The sequence below is a fragment of the Aspergillus thermomutatus genome, assembly GCF_002237265.1.
Source record: "Aspergillus thermomutatus strain HMR AF 39 chromosome Unknown NODE_113, whole genome shotgun sequence".
Lineage (NCBI taxonomy): Eukaryota > Fungi > Ascomycota > Eurotiomycetes > Eurotiales > Aspergillaceae > Aspergillus > Aspergillus thermomutatus.
The window spans coordinates 61321-79750 of NW_020798162.1; the positions used below are offsets into that span (position 1 = coordinate 61321).

Consider the following 18430-nt stretch of genomic DNA (forward strand, 5'->3'; position numbering starts at 1 on the left):
CAGGACTGGGGAGAGATTGGTGGGTGGGACCAGGCAACCCTAACAAGCAGTCTGATTGGTCCAGCAAGCCCACCACACATTGCAAACAGGCTGTGACCCATGGGTTCATCGCGCGCTGGCCAGTATCCATGAATTTTTGACTGGCCCACTGGCCCACTGGGCCCGCAAGTAATAATCGATATCCATGGATGTATTGAATGGTAATGAGTGTATTCCTCATTTTCACTTACCACTCAATTTCAGCTAGTACGTAGTGTAGGTGAGAGCCTGCCCTACCCTATTCTGATTAGTTTCACACTTGTTTAGAGTCTCGACTCTCGATGTGTGGAAGATAGAGACTAGTCCATTCCCAGGCGGATTCTCTTAAATACCTTTTTCCTCCCTCCGCCGCAGTATCCCTCTCTCTTTCTCCCCTTCGCCTACCACCACAGTCCTTCCCTTTGACAGCTTCCTGTCGTTCCTTCATTCCAATCTCCAGCCTTCTCTTGGAGCCTCTCAGTCAATACTCAAACTGCTGCGCAGTCTCTGTCTATCTGACCGAACCCAATTCCTTCCTTCACTCAGTCGATCTATCGAAAACACTGTCGATCAGTCCGACAAACCACCTTCTCTACAAAGAACACTCGCATTCGAATCACTTCGATTTCAATATCATACTCGCAATGGCTCCCATCTTCAAGCCCCTTGCGCTCGCTAGCGCTCTTTTCGCTGCCATCAGCTCGGCCGCCCCTGTCAACCTGAACAAGCGCGAAGACGTCGTGGTGTGGGAAACGGTCACCACTGTTGTCTGGACCACCGTTGACGTGACCACTACCATCTACCCTACTCAGCAGGCTGCGGCTCCCACTACCACTGTCGCTGTGGCCAGTGCTGAGCCTACCTCGACCGCGGCCCCTGCTCCCGAGCAGCCCAAGCCAACCGAGGCCCCTGCGCAGTCCGAAACTACTGAGTCTCAGCCCACTCAGCCCGCTCCCACCGTTGTATCCACTCCTGTTGTCGCCGCTGTTGTTCAGCCCGCCCCCGAAGAGCCCTCGACCACTCAGGCTCCTCAACCTGTCACCACCGCGGCTCCTTCCACTTCTACTACCCAGGCTGCCCAGCCCACCCAGCAAGCCTCTAGCAGCAGCAGCAGCAGCAGCAGCACTGATACAAGCTCCAGCAGTGGATACAGCGGCAGCTGCTCCAAGGACTCCCCCTGCGTTGGCCAGGTCACCTACTACGACACTGCTACCTCGGCCAGCGCCCCCAGCAGCTGCGGTCTGACCAACGACGGATTCAGTGAGAACGTGCTCGCGCTTCCCGTGGGCATCATGACCGACGCTGACTGCGGCAAGACTGTGACCGTCACCTACAACGGTGTCACCAAGACCGGTACCGTCGTGGACAAGTGCATGGGTTGCGACAACACCTCTATCGATCTGTCCCGGCACTTCTTCGGCGAGCTGGCCGATATGGGGGCGGGCCGTCTCCACGGCGTGTCGTGGTACATCAACTAAAGCGTTGATCGCTTTTTGAATTAAAGGACTGTAGCGTGTTCGAACTTCGGACATTTTTTTTCTCTTCCTCGTTTTAAACTTATCTTCTTCCACTCGTTCTTTCAACCTCTATACCAAGACGAATCTATGGGCCCCGTTGGCCTCGTGGATCGATTTATATTCATGTTCATAGACGTTGGTCATCTTCATCAAGAGCCAAATCTTTTTTCTTCTTCGTGCTCCAATGAGACAAGCGAGGAACCAGCAAAACCGAAGCACGCGCCGCTTGCATTTCCGGCCAGCCCGGAATGGCGACCGCAGTCCTTTATTCTCATTTTTTTCTACGACGACCACGATCAGATCAACGGACCGGGAAACAGACACAGACACGGGAGGTCTAGGCGCAATGGGTTGCGATACGATTGGACGAGAATCGGGAAATTCCGCCCATCATCATATCCAACGAACGGGCAGTTTATTCTTAGATTAGGGACTAGGGTTACCGTTTACGAACAATGATAGAAAAGTTTGTTCCTGAGTTTAGGCAACATCTTTGCGAACTGCTCTTAGTCTTGAGCTTTTAGGTTTGATTTGCGAGGCTAGGGTCTTGGTCTCACTAGTCGGCTTTACTCACAGCCACTCTCGTATTGATCATCAGGGGCATGATCACCCCGTCTAGTCTGGACGATTACGTCTCCTTCTTCGTACTCTGTACGGAGTATGCAGATACCAATCCTCCACGAAGCTCTATGTAAATACCCCGTACAATGGAACAATTAGATATACAGCTCAGCCCGCTGCAAAAGCAGCCCCTGCAAGTCATCCGTCTCCCGTATCACGGCGGCCAACACCCTCGCCAGGCCGGCCTCCTCGCACTGCGGCCGAGCCGACTGCATATGCATCCGCGGGCCAGGGGCAACACCGTCTGGGGCCAGGCCGTCGCGCTTGGTGATGGACAGCGTGCCGCGCACACAGCCGTACTGCGCATCTGCGGCCCGCAGCGAGCAGATCTGGTCGCGTGCGCACTGCGCGTTGCAGTCAGGCACGTTGAACCCGCGCGTTGTGCGCGCCCACCACGCCTGGAAGACGGAGGTGTCGGTTTCCATGAGGGCTGTGACATTGTGCCAGAAGGCCGGGGTGAGTTCTGCGGTTGGGTCGGTGAGGGGTGGGGTGAGGAGGGAGCCGTAGCTTTCCTTGGCGGAGTAGTACTTTGTCCATTTGGGGGTTGCCTCGGGGGATGTGGAGGTGGAGGTGGAGGTGGAGATGTTGGCGGTGTAGACAGTGTAGTCCAGCACGGCAAAGGTTACTGGGTCGATGTCGTAGATGCGAAAGGCCGGGGGTCCCGAGGTCGGGGTCAGCGAGGGAGTGATGTACCCCACGGCGGAGGCGGAGTCCCAGCTTGGATGCGCCGGGTCGGCGTAGGAGACCTGGAAGAGATCGGTGTGCGTGTGGCCGAAGAACAAGGCGGCGATGGTCGCATCGTACCGCTGGATGATCTGGTCGAGGTAGTGCGAGTAGTCGCGGAGGGTGTCGGCGGCGCCCGTGGGGATGTGCGCGATGAGCCAGACGCGCTGGCCCGCGGTCTCAGCGGCCTGCAGCTCGGCGATGAGCCAGGCGAGTTGCCCGTTCGGATCGTACTCCATCGGTTCCTGGTAGGCGTAGAAGTTATACGTGTAGTAGAAGACGCTGTTATAGGAGATGATGCGTAGCTTGCCTCCTGGGTGGATGGCCGAGTATGACCCGAACTGGTCGGTCGCGTGCACAACAGGCGCGGACAGCGGACCGCCCACTAGGTTCGTCCAGTCCTCGGCGAGGGTGTCGTAGGCCCATTGCGGGTTGTGGGAGACGGGGATGCGCTCGGAGGGGAAGAGGTTGACGGGCGCGGTGTCGTGGTTGCCCAATGCGGCGTAGACAAGACCCAGTTGGTCCAGGAGGCTGTATGTCGCATTGAGATCATGCAGGACTTCGCTTCGGTTCACCGACCAGACATCATGGGGAACCACGTCCCCGGTGTAAATGGAAAAGGCCGGCTCCATGGCGGCGATGGCGGCCATCATGCTCTCCTCGAGCCGAAGCGGCGGGTCGCATTTGGGATGACCGTACGGACCACAGGGAAACAAGGTGTTTCCGGGGGCGTCATTCTCGGTATACGCACGGCAGCAGATTGGCTTCGAGCATTCGTAGTTGGCACCAGTCTCGTAGGCGCGATCCACGTGCGTGTCGCTGATATGCGCGACCCGGATCGGAGGCTGGCCGCTCGGAGGAGCGCGATGCGTCGAAGGTTTGGGGGCGGGAAAGGAGATGTTGTACGGCCGAACCCCAGGATAGTCGCAGAGGCCGACCACCTGCGAACAGAACGACTTCGAGGTATGCGAGCCCACTTTGAGTTGCTTAAGGACGTAATATGCGGCGGGGCCTTCGGCTTCGATGATACCAGCGCAGACGTCGGGGTCCTCCACCTGACAGAGCAGTCAGGATCTTGTGCGTTAAAGGCTCAACTGCTATGGCTGACAATGACATACCTTGGCCAGCTTGCACACGTCGGTCAGGACATTGATCAAGACATCCTGTCCGAGACCAGCGACCAGCTTGAGAGTTCCCAAAAGTCCCTGTCACAGATCAATCAATATTCTGAATTTCGAGATTTTTTTTTTTTTTTGTGTGTGTTTGAGAACGAACCTCGCAGCCAGCACAGGTGATTGTCTCTTTGATTTCGTCCCAAATCGTGTTAACCCAGTTATCCCCAGAGGCGCCTTGAATGGCAGCCAGTAAGGCGAGAGCAGCAACAACAGTGTTCAATCTCATTCTGATCCACACTGTCCTAGCAAGTTAGCCCGAGTATCCAAGGCGAGGTTGCCTGCGAGAGTCTTGAGCTGAGCAGTCCATGATCTTATAGATGGATGTCAATCCAGGTGGAGTCCCGTTAAGCAGCGTTTCTGCAGAAAGTTCACAGAATCTGCAGACCGACGGAATCCGGCACAGATCATAGCTGTAAAGAGCGCAAAGGTTACATTGATAAGGCTTGGTTCCCTCGGAGGTAGAGAGTCGATTGAGCTGAAAACTCGAGATTGATAGCAGCGGAGCAGCCATGTGATGGAAACAACAGGCGGGGGAAAGAGAGAGTCTCCACTTTAAGAGTCGCATCTCGAGGTTAAGCGAGTATCTCTGCATCTTCATCGCAGATTATGACTAACAGTAACCAGATGATTGATCTTGACTTGCGATATTTGATGTGAAGAAGAGGAGAATTACCTGGTCGTTGAGGGGTGATGGAAGTGAACGTATCGTCCAGGCGATCGATATGCGGTCTTTCGAGAAAATGTCCTCCATCAACAGACGAGACGAGAGGCATTTGTCTAATGAGACACACATAATTGTTGATGAGAGCGATATCAGATGATATTGATCAAATCAGATCACTGAACAATAAAATCGACTCGAACTGGCCCCTGAGTCTTGAAGATTACCCAACCTGGTGTTTCAGGCATCAAGAAGAACTCCCCTACTCAATGGAAACCGATCCATATCCTTGATGATGGACATATACTCGAATGTCAACGTTCATCTGGTCTTGCAATTGTTGCTTCTATCCCTGAGTTCCCAGAGATCACCCAATAATCTGCAAGGGAGACTGTTTCGAAGCGCAGCAGATCCAACTGGATGGTCCGAATTGACGGAAGAGGGGAACGATGATCTTCCCCTGGAACAGGAAGATTAAAGCTTTCTCTGCGAGACCTCGAGTCTGATTGATGGACGGATTTCTTGGTTTCCTGTGGTGATGGACGAGTCAAGATGAGGGAGGCGTTGGTTCCAGGACACTCAGGAAGTCAAAACTTCAACGGCGCCATGGATGGAAAAAAAGGCCACACGAGATATTGACAGCGAACAATAACTGTGGTAGACTAGTTCAGGATCGTCTGCAATTGGTGAAAAATTGTTGGAGATGAAGCCTTGGAAGGTTGCAGGATTTGAGACATGGCTTATGATTACGTCGGTGGGACGAGCATTTACTTTGATGGATGACAATGGACGCACTCAGACCTCACACAATATCATTATGGTAACATGATCAGTTTACAGAGAACTCTATGAACAAAAGTACTCTCATCAAGTAACTCTGATGATAAATGATACATGATACATGATAAATGATATTCCGTCTGCGGCTCACATTCCGATGATCGCCCTTCCATGTTTTTTCTTCCCTGCATGCCCAGAAATATTGGTGCTGTTCCTAGTCAGTCGGGTAAATGTCAAGAATCCAATGTCCTCTCTTCGCAAAAAGAAAACAACCCCTATTTACCTCGAGAATATCATCAATAGCATCAATCACACATCTCTTATCCCTCATTCCTATGGTTCTGTTGGCCCACGCGAGCCACACAAATAAAGTTGGTGGTTACTAACTTCTCCGCTCCCAACTTTTCCTCTTATTCCATTTCCCCCTCACATCCCCGGAATCTTTTCTCCACTGTCATTCCCTTCTTCTATTCTCTATCTATTCTTCCTCAAGCCCTCGATCTTCCAATCTCTTCGTATTTTATCTATCCCTCATTCCAACCCTGTTCAATTCCTCTTTTCCAGTCTTTCCTCGACATCTTCTTCACCATCTGCTTCTCTGCCCTTCCTTTGGACCCGCGACCAAGTTACCAAGTTATACGCTCTTCTCCGCCGTCTTCGGCTTCCTTCAACTGTTGGCCAGTCGTCCCACTTTCCCCCCTCCGAACTTGCGATTCGGTGACAATGGGGTCGTTTTGCAGTCGAGTCTCGAGTACATATCCTCCGTCTGGGAGCTTAATTCTATAAATCGCTTCTGAGCGGGTCTAAAGCCTTCGTGGTTGGTCTGTGGTCCGGGGTCTATGCGGGTTCGTCCAATATGGCGGATCGCAGACCAGAGGTACTGGTGGTCTCAATCATATTCTTCGCCCTCGCGACTGTCTTTGTAGCTCTGCGGTTCGTGTCGCGGATTTTCGTCGTGCGAAAGGTTGGCCTGCATGATTACCTGATGCTACTGGCTTGGGTATGTCGCGGACTCTCTGAGGCCTTCCGCACTCCTTGACAACTTCCCGGCTGCATGGGAAAAAGCTAATCATCTTCAGGCGATCGACTTTGGCTTCTCGTTTTCGCTCTTCTACGCGACCAGCAAGGGTCTGGGTCTTCACGACTATGATATCCCAACCAGCGATCGACCTGGTCTCAACCGTGCCGACTATGCCTTTACCGTCCTCTACGTGAGTAATCTGATGCCTCAGACTGTACGAATGGTCATTGTTGATACCATGCCATAGAATCCAGCGTTGATGGCCGTCAAAACTTCCATCCTCGTCTTCTACCTGACCTTGACCAAGGGCGAAAAGGTCTTTCGCTGGGCCAATTACGTGACTCTCTTCGTCATCAATGCAGCTGGCTTGGCCCTCACTCTCGTCAATGTGTTTCAATGTCATCCGGTAGAGGCTGCGTTCTCCTATCCTTTGCCGCCGAATGCGCATTGTATAGATATCCTCACTCTATACCTTTCTTCCTCGCCCGTAAACATCATTACCGATTTGGCCATCTTGTTCATCCCAATCCCCATTTTAACACAGATGCGCCTTCCTCGGAAACAGAAGATTATCCTCGTCATCACCTTTAGCTTCGGTTTCTTCGTGGCCGTGGTCGATGTAATCAGAATTGCCTACATCCAAAATGCAGCCACTTCCCGTCAAATCGCGCTCAAAGATATCCATTATCAATCTGCCGCTGGTGATGACTTCAGCTGTATAATTTCCATCTATCCCCCCGAGTTCCGCATGATCACTGACGACGCATCTAGGGTACGCTTCTCTCTCGTTCATGTGGTCAGTTGTCGAAGTCAATGTGTCTGTGATGTGCGCGTGTGTCCCAAGTCTGAAGCCCCTTGTGGCTCGTCTCATCCCGAAGATGATCAGAGACACGGACGAGAACACTCAGACCACGGCTGATTTGAATCATCCTCCTTCGGTTGAGCCTCCCGCCGCCGTGCCCCGGGGAGCTATCGCAGCCCCTGTCAATGTACCGCTATCGTCTTCGCAATCCGGCAGCACCCGGAATAAAGCATCCCAGTCAGGAAGCCGTAGCAGTGGTAGTGTCATTGACGCTCGAGGAACGCAGTCGGGACCCATGGACATGCTGGAGTTCCTGACTACTCCCGAATCGGTTCGTCACGATACGGAAGCCAATACGGCCACCCTGACCAGCACGTCTTCTCCACACAGTATCACATTTTTCGACTTTGTGAACATGAGCAACCCGCCAAGCATGCTCAAGTTGACAAACAAAGAATCTATCGCTCCGAACGCACTGACGACCATCCTTTTCTTTTTGTGGGGCTTTGCGTATGGGCTACTGGACATCTTGAACACTCAATTTCAGGAGATCGTCCGCTTGGACTCTTGGCGCTCCCTGGGTCTCCATGCTGTCTACTTTGGTGGGTACTTGGTGGGTCCGCCACTGGTCGGTCGAACTGTGCTGAAGCGCTGGGGGTTCAAGTCGACATTCATAACGGGCCTATGTATATACGCATGTGGGACGCTCATCTTCTGGCCATCGGCCGTGTTGGCCTCGTATTCCGCCTTTACAATCTCGAATTTCATCGTAGGCTTCGGCCTAGCTGTGTTGGAGACGGCCGCCAATCCGTTCATTGCTCTCTGCGGACCGCAGGAGAACTCGGAAATCCGTCTCAATATCTCGCAGGGTGTCCAGGCCATTGGAAGCGTCGTTTCGCCCCTTTTGGCCAAAAAAGTCTTGTTCAAAAAGGTCACTGATGTGGGAAGATTGGTCGACGTTCAATGGACCTACCTGGGGATCGCTCTGTTCGATGTGCTCCTGGCCGTGGCCTTCTACTATCTGCCCATCCCTGAGGCGTCCGATGATGATTTGGAGGAACTGGCCAACCGTCGTCGGGAGGATAATATGATCAAAGTGCTCGGAGTGCCTGTGGTGTGGTTGACCCTGGGGCTTGGGGTGTTTTCCCAATTCTTCTATGTGGCCGGCCAGGAAGTTCTTTCGCAGAGTTTCGATACCTTTGTCAATGCTGCGAATCCAGAGTAAGAATCCCTCCACTGCATGGAATGACCAGCCCAGACCGCTAACTCGGTTGTAGCTCTGGCCTGGGCGCTTTCGAATACTTGTCGATCGGACACACTGTATTTGCAGTCGGACGGTTCCTGGCCGCCTTCCTGCAGTGGTTCCTGAAACCACGATGGATCCTGATGCTCTCGTACATTGGCATGATTGTGTTCGCAGTGCTATGCATGAAGACGACCGGCTCCACGGCGGTCGCCATGAGTCTGATGGTCTACCTCTTTGAGAGCGGCGCATTCAGCATCATTTTCGCCCTGTCCCTCCGTGGCACCGCCCGTCACACGAAAACGGCTGCTTCGCTGCTGGCCATGGCCATTAGCGGTGGGGCTTTCTTCCCCTTCGCGCAGTATGCCGCACAGCTTGCGCGGGGTGTTTCTTACTCGTACTGCGTCCTTGTCGCTCTTTTCTCCGCCGGCGCTATCTTTCCCGTTTACTTGAACTTTGTCCCTGCCGCCAAGAAGCAGGTCGACCGCGTCCCCAACGAGTATCTCCGCCGTCATCGACGTCGTCGCAGCCACATGACCCCGAACAAAACCACCGCTCCCGTTCGTCGGGAGAAAGACAACCCATCAGTTGGCGGGGTCTTGTCCCGCCGCCGCAGCGTGCTGACCGATCCACTTCCTGCCATCAACCTGCCAGAAACAACTCATTCTCCGGTGTCGAGTCCGGACAGAAAAAATCTTCCAAAGAAGCAGTCATCATCGTCATCGTCGTCCAGAAGCGGCGGCGGGCTCATGCACGACCTCGCCCCGGGGCCGGAGTCATGAACCTTGCATATATTCACGTCATTCTTGGTATACCCACATGATACCCAACCTTGGTTAATTTGGAACGAAAGAAATCTACAGTCTTTTTTTACATTCCTTTTTGCGCATTCAGCGACGGTGTTCCGAGTGGCCACGGGGTTACTGTTACTATATATTCTCGGAGTATATACTCGATACCTGAGGTCTGCCAATACCTATTCATCGGTAGGGATGGTGCCTGGTACCCAAAAGATCTATAACTATATCTACTTGTAATATATTCCCATACTAATGATATTCATGTCCTCAATCCCCTTCATCCTCTTCTTGAATCTGGGAACACAGCACCGGCTGCCAAGGTCGAATGGGTCTTTGGCCGATGACTGCAGTATTTTCAGGTACAAGTTCAAATACGACATACGGAGCTGAAGACTGATGATGGAAAGAGAATATTGAGAATGGTATATATTGAATCATGATGTAAGCTAATGCTCTAATCATGAGAAATTTATACAAGAATGGAATCCGAATATCCAAAACCCGGCGCCTCTATCGTCCAACGATGCGTTTGGGATCAACCAGAAAAAGAGGAAAGAGAAAAAAGGGTAATCGCTCAGAAAAAAAGTCGTCATCATAATGTCTCATGTGGGGGGAGGCGTTCACCACCAGTCACCCTGCTCCTTCATGGCCTCGGCAACCTTGGTGAAACCAGCGATGTTGCTACCGGTGACCAGGGAAGGAAGGACGCCCTCGGCGGGAGTAGCGTACTTGACGGCGGTGTCGAGACCGTTGCGGAAGCAGGACTCCATGATGCCCTTGAGGCGGGAGTCGACCTCCTCGGCGGTCCAGCTGATGCGGGCGGAGTTCTGGGCCATCTCGAGACCGGAGACGGCGACACCACCGGCGTTGGCGGCCTTGCCGGGGGCGTACCAGATGGCGGCGGCGCCGGGGTTGGCCTGGCGGTGGGCCTCGAAGATGTCGATGGCGGCCTGGGTGCAGCCCATGTTGGAGCCCTCGGCGATGAACTTGCAGCCGGCGTCGATCAGGGCCTGGGCCTCCTCGCCGGAGACCTCGTTCTGGGTGGCGGAGGGGAGGGCCACGTCGACCTTGCCGACGTGGACCCAGGGGCGGGCGCCCTCGATGTACTTGAACTTGGTGGCGAAGGCCTCGGTCGCGGCGATCTCGGACAGCTGCTTGCGGTCGACCTTGAGCTGGGCGATGATGTCGATCTCGGCGGGGGTGAAGCTGCCCTCGCCATTGACGATCAGGGAGCCCTTGCTGTCGGACAGGGAGACGACGGAACCGCCGAGCTCGATGACCTTGAGAGCAGCGAACTGGGCGACGTTACCGGAACCGGAGACGGCGACGCGCTTGCCGGCGAAGGACTCGGCGCCCTTGGTGGCATACTTGATCATGTGGTCGACGTAGTAGACGACACCGTAGCCGGTGGCCTCGGGACGGATCAGGGAACCACCCCAGCTGCCACCCTTGCCGGTGAGGACACCCTCCCACTGGTTGCGGATCTTGCGGTACTGGCCGAAGAGGAAACCGATCTCACGACCGGTGACACCAATGTCACCGGCGGGGACGTCGGTGTCGGCACCGATGTGCTTGCACAGCTCGGTCATAAAGGCAACGCAGAAGCGACGGATCTCGTTGTCGGACTTGCCCTTGGGGTCGAAGTCGGAACCACCCTTACCACCACCCATGTTCAGACCGGTCAGAGCATTCTTGAAGATCTGCTCGAAACCAAGGAACTTCAGGATGGACAGGTTGACGGAGGGGTGGAAACGGAGACCACCCTTGTAGGGACCAAGAGCGGAGTTGAACTGGACACGGAAACCACGGTTGATCTGGACCTGGTGGTTGTCATCCTCCCAGACGACGCGGAACTGAACCACACGCTCGGGGACGGAGACGACGGCGAGAGCCTTGCGGTATTCAGGGTTCTTCTCGAAGAGAGTCGAGTTCTCGAGGGTAGAGGCAAGCTCTATCCAATTGTTAAAATAATCCAGAAGACGAAAGTGAGATTGTGTAACATACCCTTGTAGGCCTGCTCGAACTCGGGCTCGTGAGGAAGGTTAGACATTTTGAATATGGGTAGATGGTATTGTCTCTTAGGAAAAGGTCAAGTGGCGACTGTCGATTAACAGTCTATGGAAGAGACAATAAGGTATAATCGATTGACAAGAGAGAGAGAGAGATGGGATGAATGAGCAAGAAAGAAGCGAAGAAGAACAAGAGATATGGAGATGTATTTATGCTGGAGATGGAGGACAGAGGAGGGGGGGGGGAGGAGGGGCAGCGGAGGACGGCGAAAGATGGATGCCGGAGTCGGACGAGAGGTAGACTGGTACCTAGTATGGAGGACAGCAGCCAGATTTGCAGGGAACCAACAAGAGGCCGTGATGAGCAGCAGAATTGCCGGCACACAAGGCCGGGATTGGGAGGAAACACTGCCAGAACGAAAGAGGGAGAGGACGATGATTGGGCAGGGGAAAGTTCCGAAGTTCGGGTGGAGGTAACTGTTATTCGATACTTTAAGGTCACAGATTGCAGGCTGCTTATCTATCGGCGGAAACCCGCCCAAGCCTGTCCGCTTTCGGGTTCCGGGAAATCATCGTGAGTGTGGCCACCTCACAAATTTTTCTTCTTTCATATCTGAAATGATTTGGAAAGATTATTTGTCAGGTTGATCTTTCATTTCTCCAGTCCCTGTCTAACTGTAAGACTTCCAGTCATGCCAAGCTTTAGTGGTCACTGACTCAACACCTCCTCTGTCAGCACATCACGTGTGGATTGGCCCAATCAGGTTGCGTCCCTGGCAGTTCCACAGACTCCATCGAAAATCTTATCTGATCGTTTTACCTTATTATCAGCTGGCACTAACCGCTTTAGTCCACAGCTCGTCTGCCACCTTTTGTCTCTCCAGTCTCTACGAAACAAAGTGAGCGTCGCCTGCTTCATTGCACCCCATATCAAAGCACTAATCGGAAGAAATCACTCCGAAGGTGGGCGATACTGAAGTACCAGGAGTAAAGCCGTCCAGTCGTCCACACAATGAGGCAGGAGTACCCCAACCTTCCCATACTACGATGTGGTTTCTCAGCTGAAAGTATACGTAGTTATTCTGTGGAATAAGCAAAGACCTTGTTAATTGGGGGAAAATTATAGATGAAACTGTGAAGGTTGACGAGTCAAAGTGGACACTGCAATCGGGATTCCCCGGTCTACCGGTGAAGCGTGGGCCATCCGCATCCCGTGGGGTTGGCGGATAATCATTAACATTGTGATTAGTTGCAGTTGCACACTGCGCAGAGTCGCAGACTGCACAGTGCACCGTGATCATACGATTGAGACTCGGTTTCGTCCAGGGTATAGTTCTCACATATTAGCTTTTCACCGAGAGATATCGAGTTGCCATATGAGATGCCATCAGCGACCGGAAAGACTGCTTCGGTGAGAGTCAGACTGCCAGACACTGCTATCTCGCCTGGGGCGGGTAAATTAAATCAAACCTAGCAGTCTTAGTCCTCGGGGACTCGGAGTCAACTCCGCTCCCGGATAAGTCGGACTGTCGCGCCAAGATGATGCCTTAGGCTTGTTCTTCGGCGCAAGTCCTCGTTCTCTATACTTTCTTTCACTTCTCAGGCATTTGTTTATCCCTATCACAGCATCAATATTCAGATTGATCATAGTTCTTCTTTAATGATGTTTTCCAGGTGGAATAATCTCTGGCTAAAACCACAACACTCAGTCCATGCTCAGTTCAGATCACCCATGCTATCCTGGACAGTAAGAGGCACGATCGACAGCAAAAGATGGCGGAATGGCAGCTAAACGCTGAGTACCAGAAAAGGAGAACCGACCATTTACCCGCCTAACTCCCCAGTATTCTTAGATCCTCGAATCTGTTCTCAACGCTCACTTGCAAGTTGATAGCACTACCGTACCATCTCCACCTGACCACTCCATATTACGCAGTACTGGAAGATCACATGCTAAGCTCTTGTCTAATGCATCGTCTTACCAGGTAACAGGGTCCAGGGCTCCGCTCCAAAGCTAGGGCTATCAGTGAAGAAGCAAGGAGCACAGAAATGGAATGCAATTGGACGTATCCGATCCCTTCGACTGTTTCGCAGACCGTTCTCTCTTTGGGAATATCCCAGTAGAACCAGTACATTCAGGTACTGCAGTTGGTAACCATCAATTACCATCTTGGGGCGCCTGACTGGAGATGACATGTCATATATTGTACTAATTCCTATGCATCGCCCCCTGGATGCGGAGTACTGCACCACTCACCCCTTCATCACCCATTTTCGGCCGAAACAGACACTGATAGTGGCGCCGGCAGGCCATAACATGGCAATATAGGCCCACTGCCATGCGAGCCAGAACGAGCAGCATGCGCAGGACTGACAGACTATTGACGATCGCTCCTTTCAATTGTACCCTCTACCAAACAACCGCATACCTCATTCCAGCTGCAATAATAATACCTATCATATCCTTTAGACATACTGAGTACCCTCACGCTGTCCGCAGCCGAGTCCTCCTCAGGCACGCATACCGCATAATCCTGTCGATCGTCCTATCCCCTCACTCAGCAAGGAGTAAACCAAGCTGGGACCTCGATGTACGCCGATCTCATTGCTCAATCGCCTATCGACTGACTACTGGGTGGCAAATCCATTCAACCCGGCCCCCGGGCTACCAGCCGGACTCCGAGGCCAATCGAGTAGTGGATCTTTCAGCGGACAAAGCTCACTGCTGACCTCAATCACAGCTCGGTGCAACATCCTTGCAGGGATGCGGCTGGTGAGGGCGAGTCCACAGCAATTGTCAATCTCATCAGCGTACGGAGTAGGGATTACATCGCACGATGCAAAGCCACCAGGGCGAGCCTTGATCGTGTGGCTGTGTTGTATTGTTGCAGATCCTGTGGCGTCGGTATCGGTGTCTCCGAGTCCGATTTGGAATACATCAATACGTCGAAACCAGGGTCCAACATCAATGATACTTCACTTAGTGGACGATAGTCCCTCCTCAGGTCTCAAACTTCTCTAGTGAGAAGGGAGACCGTGGTTAGGGCGGACGAATCTGAGGGTTCCATTGTGTCTGGTACTATCATCTCATGGTACTGTATCATAAGTATCTGTAATTTGCAACTTAACTGCCTGAAATATATCCAAGTCCATCTACCAGTACTCTAAACAAACTATATATCCCGTCTTTCCCTTCAATCTTCAGAGTCCCAGACTGTCAGTCACATGTAGGTCTTCATTCTTCAGATATGCTGATCACTTCATGCAGGTAGATTTCTGGAAATGAAATCGCCAGCCTAATGGCTCACTATTGGGGCTCGTGCATACGCAAGGTAATCAACTCGGCCTGATCGATCTGAAATATATCAGGTATGGATATACTAGGTAGAATAGTAGATTGCGTTGTACAACAACGGTAAACCTGCATATCGCCTTCACCTGCACAATGACCAATTCTTTGAAGGGCAGACAGGCTCTACAACCATTCGCAGAGAATACCTGTTATGGTATGGGAACATGGCTTCCAACTTGAAGAATGACCTCTCAACTGATCACTGTATAAACACTTGAACATTGTCACGATATCCCATGAAGCAGGGCCACATTCCAGCCTCGAGGACGGGACCGTACCTGGAACCATTAGAAGCTTTTGAACCACCACAAGGAACAAATCTCTGTCGAAAGACATTTCCGGGTTGGTGCATATTACTTGCATTGTAGACATCGCGGTGGATGGTGTCGCCTCACCGCTCATCCTTTTACCCTTTGCGATCATATCCATGTTGTTAGGTAGATGAATGTATAGTTGTGGTAATGGGCATAAATTTGTTGTCGTCAGAAATTACCATAGCGAATGCGGGTAGTGTAAATTTGATCGACTGGTTGTAAGGTGACGACCATCTGAATCAAGCAGACAGGAACACATAGAAACAGCAACAAGTTGATATCGTCAGCTCAGGCAGGATCCATTGCAGGTATGTCCTTCAGGCCTGGGGCATCATGTGGCTGCTGTGGAAGATTCGCATGTCATGCCCAGCGTGGCAAATTCCGAGTCCGACAGAGAGCTGAGAATAGATGGGTCATTCGGGTTTCAGCCCCGATATATGGCTAGAGGTAGAAGTGCTTTTGACAAAAGTCTGGTCTGATAGAGGGATTCTCTATTGAGAGGCTCACCGCTGATTGCATCTCAGAAGTGATTGTAATGATAACTAAGTACTACCTCTAGGCATGCGCAATGTGGCTCTTCTGCATGCCCAATATGGACAGAGTGAAGTTGATACTCATCAAAGCCATATTTAGATTGGACCATCTCAAATCTTGGAGGATGCTTTGAGAACAGGGGCCGTCGAGTGCTTTCCCTCCCTGTCCCTGTTCTGGAAGGTCCATGGATAGGCATATATGTACGGTAGGTATGTACCTGCCTAAGGGTTCAGGTACAGGCTGTTAAAGTAAGTTTGGTATTACCAGGTTACCGGCCCAGAGAATTTGCAAAAGAGCAGCCACAAACCAACCAGAATGCGAGAAAGCAGACCGGAAAAGTCAAGCTAGACGAGGTAGTCCATGATTTCGCGGTAATTGTAACCTACGAATACAGTTTGATCCAATTGATCCTTGGGCCTTGAAATCTTGTCTGGGCCATAGAGATCCCTTCTTTATGCTCACTTCTAGGTAGTCGCATTCCCGTATGCTGGAGAGAGATGTTTCATTTCTGGTCTGGCCAAGGCTCTACACGTATGGCGTATCCACCAGAAGGACGAAAGGACACGCGATGAACATGGCTTTTTTGCCATCCGCTAAGGACGGAGTACCCAGTCACCATGCATCCATTGATTCGATTTGCATCGATCTGTATCTCTCCACATCCAATGGACCAGTGAGTCGTTCCGCTGGCTTCAGATCTGAATCGAATTATGAATCAGTCGTTGTTTTTTTTTTCTTGTCAGCTATGGCCCGTCATTTCTCGTTAAAAATTCTCAATCACCCATAGGTCCTTGGGGAAAAGGCAAGGGAAGGGAGCATTGAAATCATTGGAAACGATAGCTACTCGATGGTCGAATAGTAATTCAGGTACACAATGTTCTATATTAGTTTCTCTAATAAGCAGTCCTAATTGCTTGATCGGGTAGACCCGTTCCAGCTCTGTTCGCTCTCGACTAGTTATACAAGTCCGAGTCCCAGCTCCGCTTCTTTTTACCCACGCAGCCTCCTTTGTCATCCATTTCTTCTTCTCTCCCTCTTTTCTTCCTGATCTCCTTGTTGCAACGATCCATTACTCGACATGTACTTCTAGTCCATTTCGTTTCCTGTCCTCGATGGGTTTGTTCGTTCCGAAGCATTGTCGGCTCTGTTTCCCCGCTACACACTTGATTTTCAATCATCTCGGTTCGACTACATTACATGGCATAAGGTAGAGATCAGTCTTGTCTCTAGATGGAGCACGCCTAGCAGATGTCCGAGAACGATTCCCGCCCTGGTAGAAGCCTAGGTTTTGCCATTAGAAACCTGTTCCGCTCTTCATCTTCCCCCTCTCCGTCTCCTCGACGAAGGGTGTCTCTCCTGATCCGCCGAGGTAGGGGTGTCTTTGTGAACAAGTAATTCTCACCCCGTTTGTTCTTGTCCCTCTCTGCTGTGCGTCTCGCTGAGCGTTTCCTGGAAACGCTCGAAAGCGCAAAGATCATTACCGGTGGCATCTTCTTGCATTCCCCTTCATGTCTTTGAAGAAAGAGTCAAGCGACCACCAGGCCAATGGCTAAGTCGGGTACTCCTTACAGAAATCCTTTCGATCAGTCAAGTTCCTCGCCTGGAACCAAAATGGACTCCGCTCAGCAATTCGATCCCGCCACAATAATTGAACTCTCTGGGTCGTCCCAGGGAGCAGGGCATGGCACCTCGGATATCTTCGAGTGGTACCCCCACTATCAGAACTGTCAGCGATACTTCCTAGACCATGCGCAACATAGTGTCACCGTTCAAGCACTGTGCGCGTTTCTGAACATTCGTCTACCCTTCCAACGAACACCGCACCCAGTCTCCAACTCTCCTAGCAAAGCATCAACGCCTTCTGCGGGACAGACGTCTTCTTCCTCCGAGTCATCCTCGCATCCGGCCCCCTCTGTCTCCCTCATTCCCTATATCCGACGTCTAGTAGCCACGGGTATGGATTCTCCTGGTGTCCTTCAAGGATTCTTCGGCGATGACTGGACCGCAGGCGTTGGACATCTCCACGAACAAGAACGTCGCAACTACCTCTTCGCCGCGAAGAGCGGCGGCTGGGCCGCCGTTAAGAGAGATTACGATATGCCTCCTCTAGAGACGATTCCCTTCCTGCGGCCCCTACAAGGGACACTGGATTCCGAGATCGAGGCCGCGGAGAGAAGTTGGAGTGAGTGGCTTGCAATGGAAGATTGGATGGTTGGGCCCCGGGCTCCTGATGCTCTCCGAGATTCCTCTTCACATATGTCGCGTCCTCGGAGCTCAAGAGGGTAACGTCGGCGGTTATAAGGTCCGATTGATATGCCCCCTTCGAGTTTACCTCCGAGTTTAATACTCTTCAAAAGGTGTTATACTATGCACAACAGACTCGTTCGATCGGGTAGAGTTAAATCCCGCCTGGGGAACAAACCACTGTGCTTCGTCTCACTACCTTGCAGTCATTGCATCTTCTCTTGTGAAAGGACCCTACGGATGTCCGAAAAGAAAATAACACTGAGAATAGGAGGTGGCTTCCCGCCTCTAGGTTTGTCCCTGTTGGCACGCTCACCAACCATCGGGGCATCCGATTATCAAAATATGCTTCTATGTAATGCTTCGCCATTGTGTAGGCCCAGCCCGGCTGAGTCTCTGGAGAATACAAAAGGCGCTTCTCGTGAATCGAGATTTACGGCCGAATAACTTCATCCTTCGAGGGCCGGTTGTGAGGCTGTGGCCACGGGGAATTTCCCGGACGCAGAACCCCTGAGCCATACCTTTTAGGGCGAATGCGTCCGGCTGCCTGGGAGGTGGAAGGATTACAGAACTATGGTTGGAAGATTTTTCGGAAGTTGTCAGGGCAGATTTTTGA

At 52.0% G+C, this 18430-nt stretch overlaps 5 protein-coding genes across 5 annotated transcripts; 3 read left to right on the forward strand and 2 right to left on the reverse strand.

The window, feature by feature from the left end:
- Positions 1 to 662: 662 nt before the first annotated feature.
- Positions 663 to 1496, forward strand: CDV56_106551 (uncharacterized protein; the record flags this gene model as incomplete). Its single annotated transcript, XM_026760170.1, has 1 exon — positions 663 to 1496. The coding sequence occupies one exon, from the start codon at positions 663 to 665 to the stop codon at positions 1494 to 1496; it is 834 nt and encodes a 277-aa protein (XP_026613862.1).
- Positions 1497 to 2251: 755 nt separating this feature from the next.
- On the reverse strand, positions 2252 to 4280 carry CDV56_106644 (sphingomyelin phosphodiesterase; the record flags this gene model as incomplete). The annotated part of the gene is made up of 3 exons (XM_026760263.1): positions 2252 to 3934; positions 3998 to 4084; positions 4155 to 4280. 3 exons carry the CDS (start codon positions 4278 to 4280, stop codon positions 2252 to 2254), a joined length of 1896 nt encoding a protein of 631 aa, XP_026613863.1.
- Positions 4281 to 6351: 2071 nt separating this feature from the next.
- CDV56_106867 (putative MFS monosaccharide transporter) lies at positions 6352 to 9343 on the forward strand (the record flags this gene model as incomplete). The annotated part of the gene is made up of 5 exons (XM_026760486.1): positions 6352 to 6495; positions 6575 to 6706; positions 6764 to 7217; positions 7288 to 8539; positions 8596 to 9343. The coding sequence occupies 5 exons, from the start codon at positions 6352 to 6354 to the stop codon at positions 9341 to 9343; spliced, it is 2730 nt and encodes a 909-aa protein (XP_026613864.1).
- Positions 9344 to 9981: 638 nt separating this feature from the next.
- On the reverse strand, positions 9982 to 11411 carry CDV56_107051 (glutamate dehydrogenase; the record flags this gene model as incomplete). Its single annotated transcript, XM_026760670.1, has 2 exons — positions 9982 to 11312; positions 11366 to 11411. 2 exons carry the CDS (start codon positions 11409 to 11411, stop codon positions 9982 to 9984), a joined length of 1377 nt encoding a protein of 458 aa, XP_026613865.1.
- Positions 11412 to 17181: 5770 nt separating this feature from the next.
- CDV56_107398 (uncharacterized protein) lies at positions 17182 to 17856 on the forward strand (the record flags this gene model as incomplete). The annotated part of the gene is made up of 1 exon (XM_026761017.1): positions 17182 to 17856. One exon carries the CDS (start codon positions 17182 to 17184, stop codon positions 17854 to 17856), a length of 675 nt encoding a protein of 224 aa, XP_026613866.1.
- Between the last annotated feature and the right edge of the window lie 574 nt (positions 17857 to 18430).